General features: G+C 48.7%; 1 protein-coding gene across 1 annotated transcript; it reads left to right on the top strand.

Annotated features, from left to right (window-relative positions):
* Nucleotides 1–467: 467 nt before the first annotated feature.
* On the top strand, nt 468–2356 carry LOC146500213 (trace amine-associated receptor 13c-like). Its single transcript, XM_085135401.1, has 2 exons — nt 468–721; nt 903–2356. The coding sequence occupies exons 1-2, from the start codon at nt 540–542 to the stop codon at nt 1744–1746; spliced, it is 1026 nt and encodes a 341-aa protein (XP_084991527.1). The 5' UTR covers nt 468–539; the 3' UTR covers nt 1747–2356.
* The last annotated feature ends 11880 nt before the right edge of the window (nt 2357–14236 follow it).

The raw sequence follows: 14236 nt of genomic DNA, 5'->3' as shown, positions 1-14236 counted from the left end.
AGTCCTCCAGCGAACCCTGACAAATTGGGACAATGCGCCAACTACTATGGATATTAGAGGAATATTAGAGATTGGATATTAGGGATGAGTTCCACAGACTAACCCTGACAGGTCCCCCTCTTCACTTTCACTACCTTTCAGCCAGTTTGCTAAGTTTACTAATAGTTTATTGTAAGAACAAATTATTTTTACGAAGTGAAAGTTGCATTTGAGAATACAATAGGTGAAGTGAAATTGGAGTGGAGCAGGAACTCCACAGGTGAGGCAAATGCAAAGAAATCAAAATTGCCCACATGAGAGAAAGACAGAAATAACAGGAGAGAGGACTGGCAGAGAGAAAAAGAGGCACAGCGGAGAAAAGGAAAGAGAGGTTGAACAAAATAAATTACGTGTATGACAGTCCAAGAGGTTGTGCAGAGAGAAATAGGAGCAAATTCTACAGAGGATGAATGAGAGGATGAGAAAGATCAGACGCAGAGATAAATCTGCTGTATAATAGTGAGATCAGTTCAGAGAGCTGCAGAGGTTATAGTTGTCTGATGATGGAGATACAGAAAGGAGCTGAGCTCTGTTTTCCACAACTACTCAACATTTCTTGCAGGAAGCTGACACTTCACTGGTCCAAAGCTGTGCTCCTGAACATTGTCTTGTCCTGCATCTCTCTGCTCACTGCTGCTCTAAACCTTCTCGTGATCATCTCAGTCTCCTACTTCAGGCACAGATAATGTTTCTAAAACTTAAACTGTATTTTCATTTAAAAAGTTTAACACCATGATTTATTATCTAAATTGAAATGAATTTGGCACATTCTTGGTCAATTTAAACCACAATATTTAATTTTTATACACCTTAATGTCTTTGTCTTACAGTCTTAATAATCGACCTTTTTACATTTTAAAATTACTAATATATTCTTTTTTGTTTTATTTCAGGAAGCTTCACACACCCAGCAACATCCTCCTACTCTCTCTTGCTGTCTCAGACTTTCTCATGGGTCTCTTGCTGATGCCAGCAGAAATCCTTAGAAACACGGCCTGCTGGGTACTTGGTGATCTTATGTGTTCTGTTTATTTTTTTCTGACTGTAAACATTACCTGTGCTTCAATAGGGAACATAGTTCTTATATCGATTGACCGTTATGTGGCTATTTGTGACCCTCTGCATTACTCCACGAGAATTACTGTGCCTAGAGTCAAACTCAGTGTTTGTCTGTATTGGTTTTATTCAACTTTCTACTGCAGTCTTTATATGCAAGAAATGCTGATTGAACCAGGCAGGTATAATTCCTGTTATGGTGAGTGTGTGTTTGTCATCAGTGATTTCTTTGGAATGGTTGACCTTATTTTATTTTTTATTCTTCCAGTTTCTGTCATCATAGTTCTGTACACGAGAGTATTTGTGGTGGCTGTGTCTCAGGCTCGTGCCATGCGCTCTCATGTTACAGCTGTCACACTTCAGCGTTCATTGAATCAAACAAACAAATCTGAGCTGAAAGCAGCCAGGACTCTGGGGGTTCTTGTAGTTGTGTTTCTGTCATGCTACTGTCCATTTTATTGCTACTCTCTCACTGATAAAAATGCTGTCAATGATCCAGCTGCATCTTTTGTGATCTTTATCTTTCATTTTAACTCTTGCATAAACCCTTTGATGTATGCCCTGTTTTACCCCTGGTTTAGAAAGGCTGTTAAACTTATTATCACATTGCAGATATTAAAGCATAACTCCTGTGAGGCCAACATACTATAAAAAGACTCTGAACCCTGCTCCGGTAAACTGCTTTAAATCAGGAAATGGACCCATCTGGTAATCTACTGCATTAATTACAGAGGGAAAAAACAGCATTTGTGACCACTTCAATTCCACGAACACTAACATTCAAATTACTTATGCCAGTAATCATCCACAACTATTTTCAGTTGCGGATGATAAATGATTCAGAAAGTTTATTCATGCAGGCCCATATGACAGAGAATGTGCATCTTTTTGTTTTGCATATTTTAATTTATATTTTATTGTGTTGTGGTTTGCAGTGTTTTGTGTTGTTTCACTTTAAATTTGTTTAAAAGGAAAAAGCTGAAAATTTAAATAGTTAAAAGTTGAAATGCAAATAGTTTTTGTATTTTATAATTTATTTATTACATTTCATGTGAAGTGAATAAATAAAAGTATCACCCAAGCGAAAATATAACAAAGTGTGCCATACAGTCAAATGCCACAACGAGCAATCCCTTTCACGTCCCCATAACATAGCTACCCGGAAGCCATTAGGTCCTAAACTGCACCTAGCTGCTACTGTGGGGATACTTCCAGGCCTAACCTGGGCTTCGTGCTTAATCCCAAGCCCTGCTGCCTAGCAGCGAACCATTACCCTACGTCCCGCAACTCTGCAGCTGACCTCCCATGACAACCTAGGTCGGATGTTCCTCATTTACTCTTCTTGTGGCCAAACACTCATACCTGCGCGCACTGTCCATATCTGCTCAGGGGTCCTTGGTTTTGGCTCCAACAGTCTATCCTCTGTTTTTTGTCAACTTTGAGTAGAGTTCCGTTACTTTGACCTCTTTTATGGGCCCAAGATTTAGATTTTTTTGAATGATTTAACCAACTAGGTTTTGGGGTTAAATAAAATGCTATATTCTTCAGCAGCTTGGTGGCATGGATTTGGATTTGTATGTGTTTCTGATGGACCTGAGCAAGCTGTCAATTGTAGAGCCACTTGCAATAGCTCTTAGAAGCAATAATGGTATACAAGGCATCTCACGTGGTGGCATAACTCACACTGTCTCGGTATACGCTGATGATTTGTTATTATATGTAACTAATCCCATCACATCTACCCTTGAAATCCTCAGTCTTGCAAGAATTTGGAAATATATCTTAATATGAGATGATGAGATGAGATAGCCTTTATTTGTCAGTTGCAGGTCTTTTGCCCACAACCGAGATGACAGACCTTGCCGACCGTACATACAATACACAAACATCACATTGGGGAGACAGGTCAGACTAGATAGCAAGGAAAAAAACATCGAAATGTGTAACTCAGAAGGATAATACAAGAATGCACAGATATCAACACACCATAGCACAATAAACACAGACAAGCAACATAGGAGAGTATTCCACTGTGTACATCTGATCTGGGACCGCTGCAATCTTCCAGCTGATCTGGTGTCCACATCAGAGGGGAGGTAAGCATGGGAGCTAGCGTTGGATCCGGGGTAGGGAGGGTGATGCGTCAGTGAGTGCTTATCAGTATCAGTATATGTATGTGTTTGCGTGTCCATAGTTCAGCTGAGACAGTGTCCTTCGCCCTGCCAGGCTAAGTAAACAGTCTTCCAGCCAACCCAGGTGGCCTTGCATGGAATGTGAAGGAACAGACTAAACACAGTTGTTATCAGGGAGTTTTGTTCAGCTCCGGCCTTGAGACCGCAGCTGGTGCCGAAGGGGTAGCCGGATTATGATGGTAATTTTTCTTTTGCAACAACTCATGAGAATTTCAAAGCTGTTCTTTAACACTCCGACACTGGTCTCTCAATCTCCCGTTGGAGAGCGGCGAGTTTCTTCATGATGTTATTAACCTTCAGTTCCGTGGTCTTGTCATTGTTTTGCTCAAAGAGCAGATTCTGAGACCTCACGACCGCAGTCAGCTGTTCCAAGATGTGATCCAACTTCCACTCAGAGGTGTTGTTCTGAGTATTCACTGCAGCCGTAAACTCCTCCAAGCTCTTAATATAAACTATATTTAGCTAAAAGTGAATACTTCCCCATTAGTAATAATGCAAGCGAATACCCCAATCTGCCATTTAAGTTATCTACCAAATCCTTGGTAGATAAATTGGGCTGTGAGGTCAGTTCCTTAATCTTAATTATGCAAATTCTCATGACCATTAATCAACAACCAGCTGGACTTTTGTCAAAGCTGGAAAGGCTCCTAAAGAAAGCTCCAGCTGATCCAGGAGAGAAGGACAACCGCTGCCCAAGCGAAAACCTGTAGTTATCCTTTATGTGTCAGGAGTATCAGAGCAGTTGAGCACATTTTTTTCTAAACACCGGGTCTCTGTGGCTTTTAAACACCAAAACACGTTGCGCCAAAACTTGGTCCACCCCAAGGATCGGGTCCCCTGACACAAACAGAGTAGCATAGTGTACGCTGTTAAGTGCCAGGAGGATTGGCAGGATTTATACATCAGGGAAACCAGTGAAGCAGATGGCACAACACAGAAGAGCAACCTCATCAGGCCAGGACTCTGCAGTCTATTTACACCTACAGGCCAGTGGACACTCTTTCAAGGATAAGGATGTACACATCTTGGACAGGGAAGAACACTGGTTAGAGCGCGGAGTCAAGGGCTGTGTCCCATTTCAGGGTCTGCACGCTTGAAGTACGCGCACTACGCGTACTACGTACGGTGCGTACTATAAGTACGAGAAGTGCGGAAGTGAGAGGCTTGTGAAATGGGACGGTATATGCTTCGTCGCGCTGTTCAGGTTGCCTAGCAACCATGATACTAACCGCGAGACACGTTACATACAGCTTTGTTTGACAGAAATGAAGGAGAAAATTGTTTTGTTGGTCATTCATTTTTGTTCAGACATCACTTTGATTAGTTGAGTATCTGAGGCTGAGACCACAGGACTGTAAAACATGATTCAAGGGTTTCATTTCTGTACAGAACAGTCATTTAACATTAGCTAGTAAATAATAATTAGTTAATGTTGTTCATGAGACTTAAGTCATCTCAATGTAAATATAATATGGCCAATATTATAGTATTGTCAGATTATTATGATTGATATATATATATATATATATATATATATATATATATATATATATATATATATATATATATATATATATCACTGACTTTCAGCTTGTTGTGTTTGTGGATATATGACTGACTTTAATTATCCATAAAATCATCAGATTCTCTGTAAGATTAAGGTCGACTATATGTATATTTAGAAGTAGAGGCTTTAAAACCAAGTTAATGCTGAAAGTACAAACATCACTAGTGTCACATAACTTTGCCGACATGTGGCCAACAGCAATGTTTTAATGTTCTTCATTATTAAACATTCGCACATGAATAAGTGACGTCATATTCAGTACTTACTTTTGACAGTTCACTTTTCGGCCGCTCCCTTCTGCCGTATTTTGCGGCAAAATTATCCACACCCACCGCCGCGCTATGAATTGTGGGATATATGGGACCACGAAGCGTGCACCGGACCACGCTTGATATTTGGGGAAATCGACGGCGCATTTGGAGTATGCATTTCAAGTACACTTCGAATTGGGACAGCCGTCGTCGCGTGGCGGTGACGTAACCGCACTTAAAATGCGTACTTCAAGCGTGCAGACCCTGAAATGGGACACAGCGAAGGAGGCCATTTAGGTGAAAAGGGAAAGACCATCTCTGAATCGAGAAGGGGGCCTAAGTGTACATCTTTCGCCATCTTAAAATGCTGTCATTGCAGCCATTCCCGAACTCTCTGTGAATGGTACTCATGGCCATTGATCAGGGGTCTTTGATCAGTGGGTTTGGGTCAGTGGTTGTTGATCAATGGTCATGAGAATTTGCATAATTATGATTAAGGAACTGACCTCCCATGACAACCTAGGTCGGATGTTCCTCATTTACTCATATTGTGGCCAAACACTCATACCTGCGCGCACTTCCTCAATTGGATCTGGCCACCACCGTGGCCAGATCCAATTGAGGAAGCACCACTGCCTAGTGACCCACCAGTGTTGAACCCCCATCATAAAGATGCATGTGTGTTTCCAGCCATTAAGACAGAGGCAATGGCAACCCCACCTGCTAATATGGTCGTGGACCACCCAGGACAGAGTCTATCATCAGATCCTCCACCAGCTCTCAGGTTTCCAGATAAAGCCTCCCATAATTCACCTCCTTGGTTCAAGCCGGTTCATCTTCCACCTCGCTCAGGCAGTTTCCCACTGGGTGGGTCCAAGCATCCGCGCGCCGCCTATGGGGACAGTAAGACTGAGCATGACTGTAATCCAGCATCCCCTGAGCAGCAGTTCACTCTGTCCTCTCCACAGCCACTGCCGGACAGACCGAATCCGGGCAGGACTTCTATCACCTCAGAGACAGTTTACCGTGGTCCCCGCCCAACAATTCCCAACTTCTCAAGTCGAGACCCTAGTGAGTTTGCTAGGCTTAAGATGGCATTGGGGAATCTTCTACCTGAGGACGCGACTGAGCTGTTTAAGTATCAAGTGTTGGTTGATCACCTGCACCTACAGGAGGCCAGATTAATAGCCGATGCTTACCTCAACTCTACCACACCCTTCACTGATACTATGGAGGCCCTCAATGACAAATTCGGCCAGCGACATCAGATAGTGCTGAGGCGTATTGCTGCGATGATGGACTCACCTGACATCAGGCGTGGAGACGTCTCGGCATTTGAGAGATTTGCCCTCCAGATACAGTCACTTGTGGGGATGTTAAGGACACTAGGCCCAGAAGGAGAAGTGGAACTACACTGTGGTTCACATGTTGCTCGTCTGCTTAGTAAACTACCCCCCGAGCAGAGAGCAGAGTTCCGCCGCTGCATGATCCAACAAGGTGTGAGGATGCATACCTTGGCAGATCTCGCAGGGTGGCTTAAGTATGAGCGGTGACTCGAAGGCAGCGACCGACATCCTGTATCTAGACAGACCCACTGAAGGCTGCAGAGTCCTTCTGAAGATCGTCAAAGTCTGCATTCATTATGGCAAGCGAACAATCAGCACTTATGCTGTACTGGATGACGGGTCAGAGAGGACAATGCTTCTGCCAGAGGCTGCCGAGAAGTTAGGCATGCAAGGGATCACAGAGGACGTCCCACTGCGCACGATTAGGCAGGACGTGCAGACTCTCAGAGGTGAGTCAGTGACATTCTTTGTTTCCTCTCCGTCAAGGCCCAGAACCAGGTTCAAGATTGCTGGAGCCTTCACTGCTGCACGCATCGGACTTGCAGGCCACATTTATCCCATGGAGCAACTCAGAGAAAGGTATAAGCACCTGATTGGCCTTCCGATCCACACCTTGATGAATGTGAAACCTTTGCTACTCATTGGCAGTGACCATCCCCATCTGGTTACCCCCGTTGAACCAGTCAGGCTGGGACCTCCAGGAGGGCCTGCTGCTATTCGTACCAGGCTAGGTTGGGCGCTACAAGGGCCAGCAAGTATAGTCGGCCAGCTTGCCCAACCGCAGCAGTGCTTACTGACGACTGTGGCACCTCAGGTCAGTGAGTTAATGAAACATGTGGAGAAACTGTGGCGGGTCGACATCATTCCATTCCGAAACGAGAAGCTTGTTACTCGTTCAAGGCAAGACCAAGAGGCCATACGCATTCTGGAGACCAGAACTGTCCGAATAGAGGTTGAAGGCATACGTCGCTATGCCACCCCACTGCTTCGCCGGAAGGGGATGCCTCTACTGCAGGCAACTAAAGACGCCGTCATGCCAAGTCTACGGGGTGTGGAGAGAAGGCTGGCCAAAGACCCAGAACGAGCTGAAGCCTACAAGGTGGAGATGGAGAAGCTTATCTGGCTCCATCATTAAGTGTGGCTCTGGGACACCTGTGACAGAAGGTCAGGAGGCATGGTACATCCCTCATCACATGGTGAGCCATAATGGCAATAACCGATTGGTTTTCAACTGCTCATTTCAGTACAGAGGACAGAACTTGAACGACTACCTTCTGCCTGGGCCCACCTTAGGTGCGTCGCTGCTGGGAGTCCTATTACGCTTCCGAGAGCATGCAGTTGCAGTGAGTGGGGACATTAAAGGCATGTTCCACCAGGTCATCTCTTACCAGAAGATTGTGCCCTGCTCAGATTTGTCTGGTGAGACATCAGCGACGAGAGCCCTCCAGCAGTCTACGAGTGGCGGGTGCTCCCATTCGGAACCACGTGTAGCCCCTGCTGTGCCACATTTGCCCTGCAGCGTCATGTCATGGATAACAGCCAGCCAGATGATGATGTGAGACTCTTAGTCGAAAGGTGTTTTTATGTGGACAACTGCCTTCAGAGTTTCCCCACTGTGGAAGAGGCAAGGAACCTTGTCGACAAGTTACGGGCCATCCTAGCCTCAGCAGGGTTTGACCTACGACAGTGGGCCAGCAATGAACGTGACGTCATCAGTCATTTACCAGAAGAGAGCTGCTCCGCTAGTGTGGAGCTATGGCTGGCCCAGAACAAGGTAGATACCCCAGAATCTACCCTGGGATTGAGCTGGCTATTCCACACAGATGTCCTAGGCTACAAGCATCGTCAAGTTCCATATGCAGTCCCCACGATGCGCAATATCTACAAGGTCCTGGCCAGCCAGTACGACCCCCTAGGGTTCATCTTACCCTACACAACCAGAGCAAAGGTAATCATCCGCCATCTTTGGGACAAGCAAAGGGGTTGGGATGACCCACACCTACCTCAGGAGCTTATGCAGCAGTGGACAGCCTGGAAGGAAGAGCTGCAATTTCTACCTGAAATTACTCTTCCCCGCCCATATGTGCCTAAGGAAGTGGACCCCTTCGGCTGTCAGAGAGAGGTACACATATTTTGTGATGCCTCTGAAGAAGCTTATGGCCCAGCAGCTTACCTCCGGACCACTGGCAGAAATGGTGAAGTGCATCTGTCATTCTTGGTGGCCCGTTCCAGGGTCGCCCCTAAGCAGTTCCACTCCATGCCCCGATTGGAGCTCTGTGCTGCACTCACTGGGGCACAGCTCTCATAAGTGCTGGAAAGGGAGCTCACCCTTAGAATCGACCAGACGGTCCTATGGTCTGATTCTACAATAGTGCTGACCTGGCTGAGGTCTGAATCCTGTCGATTTAAGGTCTTCGTGGGCACCCGTGTAGCCGAGATACAAGAGCTGACAGACAGGCACTCCTGGAGATATGTTGACTCTGGAAGGAATCCAGCCGACGAAGTGACACGTGGGAAGAACCTGAAGGAGCTCACTGTACCAAATAGATGGAGCCAAGGACCATCCTTTCTCCTGCGCAGTCCAGACTCCTGGCCAGAGGATCTCACGGTTGACCAAGCAGGAGATGCCTCGGAGCTGCGCAAAGCTGTGTTCTGTGGGACCACAGCAACTACTCCGTCAGGTCAGCCAACTTCAGATTTGAGCCGCTACAAAACCTGGAGTGAGATGTTAGAGGTTACAGCGCGGGAGCTGCATGGGGCGGCCCAACCAGATGGTCATCCCACTGTTGAGGACTATCGTAAGGTGGAGAGGCTGATCCTACAGAGGGCCCAGATGGATAGTTTCCCGGAGGAGTACAACCTGTTGAAAGTCGGTAAGCCAGTTCCCAGGAGCAGTCGTCTTCTCTCTCTGTCACCCGAGGTGGATGAGACCAGACAGCTCATTTGTGTTGGAGGACGACTTCGTCGATCTGAAGATTTGGCTCTGGAGACACTCCATCCGATTATCCTAGACCCAAGCCACCCAGTGACCAAACTCCTGATCCAAGACTTTGACAGCCGCCTCCATCATCCTGGCCCGGAGCGGGTGTTCGCAGATCTTCGGCGCTCCTACTGGATTCTGCGAGGGCGTGAAGCTGTCCGGCACTACCAACACCTCTGTGCTGATTGTCAAAGGTGGAGAGCTAGACCTACAGTGCCAAGGATGGCAGACCTGCCAGCAGCCCGGCTACGTCTATATAAACCGGCTTTCTACTCTACGGGAATGGACTGCTTCGGGCCGTTTGAGGTCAAGGTTGGTCGGCGTATTGAGAAGAGATGGGGAATTATATTCAAGTGCCTTACCATCAGGGCAGTCCACTTGGATGTTCTTAACACCATTGATGCAGATGTATTCCTGATGGCTCTTCGGCGATTTGTCGCCCGTAGAGGAACACCTGCCGAGTTGTTTTCAGACCAGGGGACCGACTTCAGGGGAGGTGAGAGGGAACTGCGCGAGACCTTTCTCAAGATGGCCCCGGAACTACAACAGCTTCTAGCACCCCAGAGGATCAGCTTCCGCTTTAATCCTCCAGGTACCCCATACTTTGGGAGAGCATGGGAAAGGGAGATCCGGTCAGTTAAGTATGCCCTCTATGCCACCGTTGGTGCTCAGTCAGTTCCAGAAGAAGTGCTTCGTACTGTACTCATCGAAGTGGAAGGGATACTCAATCGTAAACCCCTGGGGTATGTGTCTTCCGATGCCAGAGATGCAGATCCAGTGACTCCCAATGTTCTTCTGATGGGGCGGCCAGATGGATCGCTGCCTCAGATAGTATACCCAGAGAGTGAGCTCCTCAGTCGCCGTCGCTGGAAGCACTCCCAGGTTTTGGCTGACCATTTCTGGTCACGTTTCATCCGTCAGTACATTCCCAGTCTGCAGACTCGACAGAAGTGGCAAACAACGGTGGCTGATTTGGTTGAGGACTCTGTGGTGATGATCGTTGTTCCACAGCTTCCCAGGGCTCTCTGGCCTGTGGGGTGGATGATTAAAACTCATCCTAGCCCTGATGGATGCATCAGGTCAGCTGACGTGAAGGTGAAGGAGAGAGTCTACACTCGGCCAGTTGCCAGACTGGTTGTCCTCCCTGCGCTGCCCTCTGGGGAAGATGAGGACAGCTCTGCATTTAACTGACCACAACCCTAGAACTTTGTTGCCTCACTGATGAGCAAATGTCTTACATACATTTGGGGGCGGCTGTACAAAAGCCCCCAAAGTTCATATAATAGTTTTAATGGGGTTTATAAGTTTATATAAGTTCATTTCATGTTCAGTCTTCTGTCAGTTTGGGCTGGCCCACCTTCTAGTGACATCATCCGGTTAGTAAGGTGGGCAGTTTAAGGTCGGATGAGCAGTGTTGGTCCGGAGGGGGTGCACTGATTCCTGGGGAAAGTTATGTGTGCATAAATGACAAGTAAGTAGTGACTTGTGTTGTATTTTGCCTTTGTTTCTGTCAGTACTGTAGTATGTTACCTTTTAGGAGCTAAAGTAGTCCATAGTTGGAGCGGTAGGCCACGCATGCAACACATGAGTTCACCCTCATTTCATATGCTAATTTATGTTGTTAGCTTACCCTGGTTTAGCTTTGTTGACGCATGTACAGTCGCTCGTATGTCCATAATGTCATTCCTGTGTTATCAGACCTTCTCTGTATGTTGTATGTGATGCTTGTGATTGTTTAGTTTGAAGTAGCGGAGTTTGTAGCGAACAATTAGGTACGAGTGTTAGGGTGCCTGGGTCGTTGACCCAGGGGTTTTGAGTTTATTATATTATTTATAATTTCTAGTCTTTGGGGTTCGTTAGAGTCATGTCTTATGGTTTGTCTCTGGGTAATCCTTAGTTGCTGTCTCCCCTGTCTGCTATATCCCCGTGTCCAGTCAGTGTCTGTGTCTGCCCTGGTCCCACATCTCTGTTCCCTCTGTTGTAGTGCCTGCATGTGAGTCTGTGTCTTTTGTTCAGTCTGTGTTATGTGTTTCCTGTTTTACTTTGAAGGTCTCTGTCTTATCTCAGTGTGTTCAGTTTACGCTTCCTTGTCTCGTCAGTTCTGATTTGCCCCAGCTGTGTTTCCCTCCTGTTGTCCATTCCCTGATTGCTCCCTCTATGTATTTAAGCCCTGTGTTTCAGTTTGTCATTGTCGCGATCTACCGTTTATCTAGCTGTGTGTTCTGTCAGTCTGTTCGTGTAAGTTTATTTTTTGGATACTCAGTTTTGTTACTTTTTTGAGTTTAACATTAAAGCTGTTTTGAGTTACTTTCTGTCTCCGGAGTCTGCACTTTGGGTCCTTCTCCTGCCTGCACACAGCCGTTCCCTAACAGAAGATCGCGACCAGAACATGGACCCCGCAGACTCTTTTTCCTCGGAGTTCAACGGCGAGATGATGCGGATGGTGAGTCTGCTCGACCGCATTGCCCAGTCACAGGATTTACGGACTATGGTAGTTGGGCTAAGTGCAGTAGATGCCATCATTCGTCATAACCCTCAGCTCTCTCGGTTTGCTAAGGACACTAAGTTGGATGGCACCATTACTGCCTGGAGAGAGCAAGTCAAGGCTGGTGAGCTTGCTCTCTCACTCACTACATCTTCCCAACCGCTGCCCCAGGACAACACACACTCTCCACCTGTCTCAACACTGCCACGGACTTCCTCTCCCTCCCCACACCAGCCGGGTCCTCGTTCGCCTGCCTTCTTCCTGGCGGCTATGTGGTCAGAGGATGAGGAGGAGGTCTCCTTTTCTCCACCGGTTCCTGTTTCCTCATCCCGAAGGAAACGGCGTTCAGGCCGCCACCACTCCAGGATGGTTGAGCAAACTCCTCTCGGGGAAGACGGTGACTGTTTATTGCATGCTCCATTTGAGCATTCTGACTCTGGACATTCTAACATCACACCCACTTCATCTGTTGGTCCCGCTGGGGGTTCTGGAGAACCGCTCCAGCCGTCCTCAGTCTCCACTGGAGGGGCTGAGTGGCCTGTTCAGCTTTCTGTCTCCGCTGGAGGGTCCGAGGGACCGCTTCAGCTGCCTGTTTCCACTGGAGGGTCCGAGGGGCCCGTCCAGCCTCCTGCCTCCGCTGGAGGGTCCGAGGGACCGCTTCAGCCGCCTGTTCCCGCTGGAGGGTCCGAGGGGCCCGTCCAGCCGCCTGTTCCCGCTGGAGGGTCCGAGGGGCCCGTCCAGCCTCCTGTTCCCGCTGGAGGGTCCGAGGGGCCCGTCCAGTCTCCTGTTCCCGCTGGAGGGTCCGAGGGGCCCGTCCAGCGCCCTGTGTCGCCTGCAGCGCCACCACCTGTGGCTCCCACGCCGTCCCCTGCAGCGCCGCCCTCGTCGGGTCCAGCCTCCGAGTCTTCGGCGTCGCCGGGTCCAACCTCCGAGTCTTCGGCGTCGCCGGGTCCAGCCTCCGAGTCTTCGCCCTCGTCTGGTCCAGCCTCCGAGTCTTCGCCCTTGTCTGGTCCAGCCTCCGAGTCTTCGCCCTCGTCTGGTCCAGCTTCAGCTTCAGCCTCTGCATCGCCTGGTCCGGCCTCCGTGTCTTCGCCTTCGGCGTCGCCTGGTCCTGCCTCGCTACGTCTATCTTCGTCTGCACCTGAGGTCCCCATGCCGTCTGGTCCTGTCCGGCCTGCTCGTCCTGCTCGGCCTGCTCGTCCTGTCCGGCCTGCTCGTCCTGCTCGTCCTGTCCGGCCTGCTCGTCCTGTCCGGCCTGCTCGTCCTGTCCGGCCTGCTCATCCTGTCCGGCCTGTTCGTCCTGTCCGGCCTGCTCGTCCTGTCCGGCCTGTTCGGCCACTTTCCGGGCCAATGACTGGACATCATTGCCGTCACGGACGGCCCCCTGACCTACGTCGCCGCCAGTGCCTCCCGCCCGGTCGGCCTCCTGACTTGCTCCGTCGCCGCCGGTGCCTCCCGCCCGGCCGGCCTCCTGACCTGCTCCGTCGCCACCGGTGCCTCCCGCCTGCCCGGCCCCCTGAACTGTCCTCTTGGCTCTTGGGCTGCCTGCCTCCAGGCCGCCCCCCTGAACTGCCCGGGTTTGGACTGTTGTGCCGTCAGCCTCCGGGCCGGCCTCCTGAACCTTTTCGAGACTGGTACCTGGGCCTCTGCACCTTTCGTGGGCTTTTTGTCTGTTTTCTTTTGGACTGTTGCTGGGCCGCAGTGCTGTTCTGTTTTGGGCTTTTGCTCCCTGTATTTTTTGTCTCTGGCTCCGTGTGTTTGTTTCATTTCGGTCCCTCCATCCTGTTCCCCCGCCGCCCGCCCTGGTTGGGTTGTTTTTTGTTTTGGTGTTTCGGGTTGGGCTGTCTGGGAGCCAGCCCTTTAGGGGGGGATACTGTTAGGGTGCCTGGGTCGTTGACCCAGGGGTTTTGAGTTTATTATATTATTTATAATTTCTAGTCTTTGGGGTTCGTTAGAGTCATGTCTTATGGTTTGTCTCTGAGTAATCCTTAGTTGCTGTCTCCCCTGTCTGCTGTATCCCCGTGTCCAGTCAGTGTCTGTGTCTGCCCTGGTCCCACATCTCTGTTCCCTCTGTTGTAGTGCCTGCATGTGAGTCTGTGTCTTTTGTTCAGTCTGTGTTATGTGTTTCCTGTTTTACTTTGAAGGTCTCTGTCTTATCTCAGTGTGTTCAGTTTACGCTTCCTTGTCTCGTCAGTTCTGATTTGCCCCAGCTGTGTTTCCCTCCTGTTGTCCATTCCCTGATTGCTCCCTCTATGTATTTAAGCCCTGTGTTTCAGTTTGTCATTGTCGCGATCTACCGTTTATCTAGCTGTGTGTTCTG

This window comes from Neolamprologus multifasciatus, chromosome 16, assembly GCF_963576455.1.
Source record: "Neolamprologus multifasciatus chromosome 16, fNeoMul1.2, whole genome shotgun sequence".
In the NCBI taxonomy this organism is placed as follows: domain Eukaryota; kingdom Metazoa; phylum Chordata; class Actinopteri; order Cichliformes; family Cichlidae; genus Neolamprologus; species Neolamprologus multifasciatus.
The sequence above is the reverse complement of the archived record's forward strand: the minus strand, read 5'-3'. Positions and strand labels throughout refer to the sequence as shown.

Excerpts from the sequence above, each read along its gene's own strand:
- LOC146500213 (XM_085135401.1), top strand. The coding sequence starts at position 540 with ATGATGGAGATACAGAAAGGAGCTGAGCTCTGTTTTCCACAACTACTC. Across the intron at positions 722-902 it reads GTCTCCTACTTCAGGCACAG|ACTAATATATTCTTTTTTGT; the intron begins ATAATGTTTCTA and ends CATTTTAAAATT.